At 38.6% G+C, this 6,000-nt stretch overlaps 1 protein-coding gene across 1 annotated transcript; it reads right to left on the bottom strand.

Moving 5' to 3' along the window:
• Positions 1–493: 493 nt before the first annotated feature.
• On the bottom strand, positions 494–2,297 carry LOC130739116 (sodium transporter HKT1-like). Its single transcript, XM_057591346.1, has one exon. It carries the CDS (start codon positions 2,184–2,186, stop codon positions 1,041–1,043), a length of 1,146 nt encoding a protein of 381 aa, XP_057447329.1. The 5' UTR covers positions 2,187–2,297; the 3' UTR covers positions 494–1,040.
• Positions 2,298–6,000: the final 3,703 nt, after the last annotated feature.

Here is a 6,000-nt window from a genome sequence, read left to right as displayed (position 1 = left end):
CAACACTAAATGAAGTTTAAAGCAAACTTTAAAAGTGAGACATTTTTACCTAAACAAATTTCTTTACTAAATGAGGGAACTGGAGAAACCAAACGTTTGTCAGACTAGTTAAACGTCAGATGAAGTATTTTTTTCCCTTTTTCATGGAGACTATATTGAGCTTGATTTTTTGAACTGAAGCCTTGATTTTTTATTTGAGATCTTCTTTATAAAAAAACTATTAAACTTATCACATTAATGGAAGGCCTTTTTTACTTAATAATTTTTTTTGGGGGCCGAAACTATGTATTCAGATTAAAAATCATTGTTCATAGTTGAGTGAATTAGGACTTTTAGTAGCAATATTGCCCTATAATGCTCCCCGCTGGAGCTGGAGCTGGAGCAGATCAAGGCACTTTGATTATATATGATGCTTTTCTTTCACATGCTTATATAACATAGAAAAGAGAGTGAAGCTTATGTATGTGACAAAAAATTTCATTTGAAGAGCTAGTTCAACAAAGATGTAGATGTATATTCCTGATTGGAACATGATTATATGCATTTATGAAGATACTGTTGTGTATCAAGTGTGAGTAAGTCTCACATTGGAAGATAAGGATAAGTTTGAGTGGTTTATAAGTGTGAGGACGCATACACCCATTGCCTTAAGGTTTTGGGTGAAGGATGTGGTGTCTGGTCCACTTATGGTTTGTTCTTTAAAGCCTAATGTGGAGTTTTATCCCCCAATTTTAAACCATCTCCTTTGTTTGGCCCTTTATCTGGCCCAACAGTGGTATTCAAGCCGATGGTTATTTGACCATGAGCCTGAGCCTCTGAGACTCAAGAGCACAAGCCCAGAATGACGGCCTCTGAGGTTCTGGATGAGTACAAGCCCAACTTTCGTTTGAGATGGACTCAAACTTGATATACAACATTCTCCCCCTTAAGGATGTGGTGTCTGATCCACTTATGGTTTGCTCTTTAAAGCCCAATGTGGAGTTTTTTATCTGGCCAACAGATACATACTTGTATTAGAAAAAGGAAAATAAAAGAGCAACTTACATCATGACAACGAAGAGCACCAATATGGCTGAAGAGATGGTGGAGAGATCAAAAACAGATTCACCAGCATGTCTAGCATTTGTAACTTGAAACAAAGAAGCAACCAGTTTCTGATAGAGACTTAAACCCTCCATATTTTTGGAATTCCACTCCATGGAGCAGAACATTATCAATTGTACCAGATTGAACCCAAAAACAGTAACAATCAGGAGCCAGCAATGAAGAGCAGGGAGCATATGGCTAGAACCCATCTCTTTGGAATTCTTCAGCAAGTAAGAGAGTTCCTCTCTTCTGGTAACTTTTTTCATAAGCATTATGACAAGCCTCAAACATGGTGCGTAAAGGGCGTTACCAAGAAGAACATGTGGAAGAATAAGAAGGAGGAGGCCTGAATTCTTCTTGAAAACTACCATGTTCTCATTGGTAGGGACAAAACCACAACTAGCAAAAGTGGAAACTATGATGAAGAAAGAAAATGTTGGTATTTTGATATCTTTGTTTTCAAGTACTTGTCTTGCACTTGGTATAAATGCTGTGTACATAGAGACCAAACAAACACCAACAATATGAATCACAGTAAGGTAACCAAAAACGACATGACTCAGACACTTAAGAGAGTTATACTTAAGTCTTTCATTATAGTTAAAGGACTCAACCATGTCATTTGGAACAAAAAGAATACTATGATTCTGTTTATGGCTTTCTGAATTAGAAACAGAAACTAAACCAATCTCAATTTGATTGGACTTAGGTGGGGGATCCTGTTTCAATTGAACAGTAGTACTATGATTTTTTGTGAAGTTGAACCTGGCAAGTACAAGTTCAAGCATGGAAGTAAAAACTTCACCACCCAGTAACATGAGAAAGGTGAGGAGAATGAGTTGGGAATTGGAAAAAACCTCCATTTCTATTGCTGTCATACTAGAAACTGTGGCAGCAGAAACAGAGGTGAAAAATAGATCAATGTCATTGTGGCTGACAGGGGACCTTGGCTTAGAGACCTTGAGACACAGGTAACCAAACAAAGAGAGGGTAATGAAATAGCAAAGTTGAATGAGGAAAGCATGGAAACTACAAAAGAATTTGTGGAAAACACTACAAAAATGATCTAGCTTTCTACCAAAGTAGGCAAAGCTCTTCATCTTTCCTTGTGTTTAAGTGAAAAACAGACAGACTTGGCTTGGTTCCATCAAGTGAGAAGCCATTTATAAAGCACTAGAAAGGTTGTGGTTTCTGTGCATGTGGGCTCTCCAGCATGCATGAACGTGCATAAAAATATTTTTTTAAAAGTAAGCATATGGGTTTTTTCAATGCTGTTAATGGAATTAGGGTCTTAAATGTGTGGGGACAAATTGTGTTTGTTTTCACCCTGCCTTAAATTTTAACTGGGTTAGTTTTTAACCTGAACTCACCCCAAAAAACCTGACGAAGTTTGAGATTAATGAAGATTAGACCATAAAAGAAAGGGTTTGGGTTGGTTCGAAGAACTATTTCAAATATCTTAAAAAAATTTATAGGTATAGCTATTTATATAATGAGATGCACTTATACTAAAAATTTCACCACAAATACATACTAGGTTGCTAAAAGTTTGAATCAATTATGACAAGAAATTTAAAATCTCTTATGTGATGTTAATTTAGGAAATTCTAATCATTCGTAAATAGATCCCGTATAATTCCTACATATGCAAAGCCATGTTTTGAAGCTAGGCTAGTAAGTAGGTAACGGACCAGTTGAACGAGTTATATTTGTCTTCCTCACAACCCTAAATATTGACCAGGCTAGTGTTTTAAACATATACCCATTCGTAGATCCGAAAAAATCCAATGAGATGCAGGTTTAATCAACTTAGGTTGGTTGAGGAGTACTCTCCACCCCTAATTGGAATACATGATTTTGCAACGACAAGTGTTGTTTGATTGTGAGTGTCTCTGTCTATGCATATTATCATGGCCCCTCCGGATAATATTTTTTATACCTCACGTTGTTCTCAAATAAAATATTTAGACGGTTGTGGCTGTGAACGCTAGCTTTCTCCCCTTTCCCTATCAACAAAGTGAGACAAACATTAGTGATTAGTCTGTCTGATTTTGCCAACTCGGACCTCAAATAGCTACGTTCTTTATCGGATTGCTTAGTGCAGCATGTGTAGATGAAGTAACTTAAAACTAAAAATTGGTGCAATCAATGAAGCTTTTTCTATTTTGAGAAGACAATTTGTGTGTAAACGGCTTAAAAAAATTGAAGATGGAGATGATGAAGAGATAAAGTTGAGTTGATGGTGGTTACCACTAGGTGGAATGATGGCTCATTTGCCTCAAACTTTTGCATCAATCACAGGAGGGTGAGGCCTTGACTTTTAACCAATTTTGGTTCAACATCGAGTTTACCGGTTAATGTTTTGCAACAAAGTGGCAAGTTTTCAGGTAAAATGACTCAAAACTTCAAATCTGTCAAATGGTGCTAGCAGGGTGGTATCTTAGAGTGTAAAGCCAAAATGTTAAACTAATTATTTTTAGGGTTAATCGTCTACTTGGTCCCTGTCTTTGTCTCGCCGTCTGAAATTAGTCCCTCTCCGGAAAATTTGCAAATCTAGGTCCTCTCGTTTGCAATAAGTCTGAAGCAGGTCCTGATTGGATAAATGAGGCTGACGTGTCAAGGAAAAAAAAATAAAAAAATAAAAAAAATTTACAAATCAGTTTTAAATCCCTTATTCATTTATTTCCTAATGTAACAAAAAAAAATCCCTAATTCATCTTCATTAACATGGAACTTCTTCAACATGAGTGTTCTTGATCTAATAAATTTTAGATTGATCTCATCTTCATTTTCTTATTCATCTTCTTCATAAAATTAAGAATAATTTATTCCAAGGAATGTTCCAGATATGTGAACACAACCCAGAAAACAAAACTTGTAAATCCTTGCCAACAGAACCCAGAATTTTTTAACCAAGGAATGTTCCAGAACTGTTTCTTCAAAAGAAGAGCAGAAAAATTGAAAAGGAAAGAAAAGAAGAACAGAAAACAACAGAACACAGACAAAAAAGCAAACACAGATGAAGAAACACGAAACAGACCATCTAGACCTTCTTGTTCCATTTTCTTCTTCCTCCCTCAACGCTGCAATCAATATAAAACAAAATTATTCGCCTCATCAACATCAATATACAGTTGCAAGCAACATTTTTGCATCTGGCAGCACACAACACGCGTCCTCTTTCCATCATTGTCCTAAAGACCAACTTTCAAATTCATTCCAGAAACCCATCCCCACCAAGAAACCCATCCCCACCTTCACCTGCAACCCAACCCCACTCGTAACCCACCCCTACTCGAAACCCACCCCACCCTCATTAGCAGCCCACCCCACCTCACCCAAAACCCACCCCCATCCCCAGCCTCAGTCGCACCCCACCCCACCTCAGCTGCAACCCACCCCCATCCCCACCTTCAGTCGCAGCCCACCCCCATCCACCCTCTCGCAACCTACCCCACCGTCACCTGCAACCCACCCCAGAAACCCACCCCCATCCTGCAACCTCAACCCCAAATTACAGATCTGAATTGGGCTTTGGAGGATGAGAAGATGAGAAGATGAGAAGGTGACAAGATGAGAAGATGAGAAGGTGGTTCTGGACTTCTGATTTTGATTTAGGTTTTTTTTTTTTTAATTTTTATATTTTTGAGGAAATTGATATTTTAGTTAGATTATTAGATTATATTTGTTAATAGATTTAATATTAGTTAATTTGATTAATAAATCTGACTTGTTATTTTTTTTTTCTTTTTTTTAAATCCACATAAGCTTACTAACACAGTCAGCATGCCCTCCGAGCTCCGGCGAGGACCTGCTCCATACTTATTGCAAACAAGAGGACTCAGATTTGTAAATTTTTCGGGGAGGGACTAATTTCAGACGGCGAGACAAAGACAGGGGCCAAGTAGACGATTAACCCTTATTTTTAATAAGAATCTTAAAAAGACTTAATATATATAAGGCTTATTAGCACTTTTGGTCCCCCAGGTTTCACATTTGTGCAAATGAAGTCCCTTAAGTTTAAATATAGCGTTTTAGTACCTCCACGTTTATCTCCGTCAACAGTTTTAGTCCCCCAGCGCATTTCCGTCCAAAAGTTAACGTTTTTTGTTGACGTGTATAATTTTTAATTGATGTGGACACCCATTAGGAGAGAGGACTCATAAGACACACCATGTGAAGTGCACATGCTCCCTCTTCTTCACCACTACCCAGAAACATCATCTTCTTCAACCCAACCTAAGCAAATCAACCCAGATCTATGCCTCTTTTCTCTTCTCTCTTGTGTGTTCAAACTTCAAAGTGAAAGAGAGGAAGATGATGTTGTGTTTGGGGTCCTGTTTTTGTTATGGTTTGAAGTGCAAAATCAATTATCAATTATCAATTATCAATCACAATTGAAAGTGAGATATCAGATTAGCACATGAATGTGATGACACCATCAGCTCGTGAAATCATGTCTCTTGTGCTTTGAGAAAGAAAGAGCAAAAATCCCCTTAAAAATCAAACCTTTCTCCTTCTCCATTCTCCGCACCACCATCAGACCTTTCTCCCTCTCCATTTTTCACACCACCTATCTCCCTCTTCAATGTGGAAAGGTTCCTCCCTTCTTATTTATGGCATCGGATTCGAAGAGAGGAAAGCAAGATCTACCTCAAAGTTCCTTCCTTTCTGAAAAAGGAGGTCGCCGGAGTTGACGGTGGCAGCGGCGGTGTGGCCAAAGGGGAAACTGGTCGGTGGGTTTTGTTGCGGATAGGATGGTGGTTCAATGGTGGTGGTCTCGTGATGAAAGGACACAGGAGTTCGCTGGAAAACGTCGTCGGAGTTTTCACCGGGAAACTCGCCGGAAATCGCCTCTACGGTGGAGCACGGTGGGGGACGACGAGAGCCACTGGATCTTCCTCTCCTCGTGGC

Source organism: Lotus japonicus, chromosome 2, assembly GCF_012489685.1.
Source record: "Lotus japonicus ecotype B-129 chromosome 2, LjGifu_v1.2".
In the NCBI taxonomy this organism is placed as follows: domain Eukaryota; kingdom Viridiplantae; phylum Streptophyta; class Magnoliopsida; order Fabales; family Fabaceae; genus Lotus; species Lotus japonicus.
This window is presented reverse-complemented; position numbering and strand designations above follow the sequence as displayed.

Bases quoted from the DNA above. Each gene is read 5' to 3' on its own strand.
- LOC130739116 (XM_057591346.1), bottom strand. From the start codon at position 2,186: ATGAAGAGCTTTGCCTACTTTGGTAGAAAGCTAGATCATTTTTGTAGT.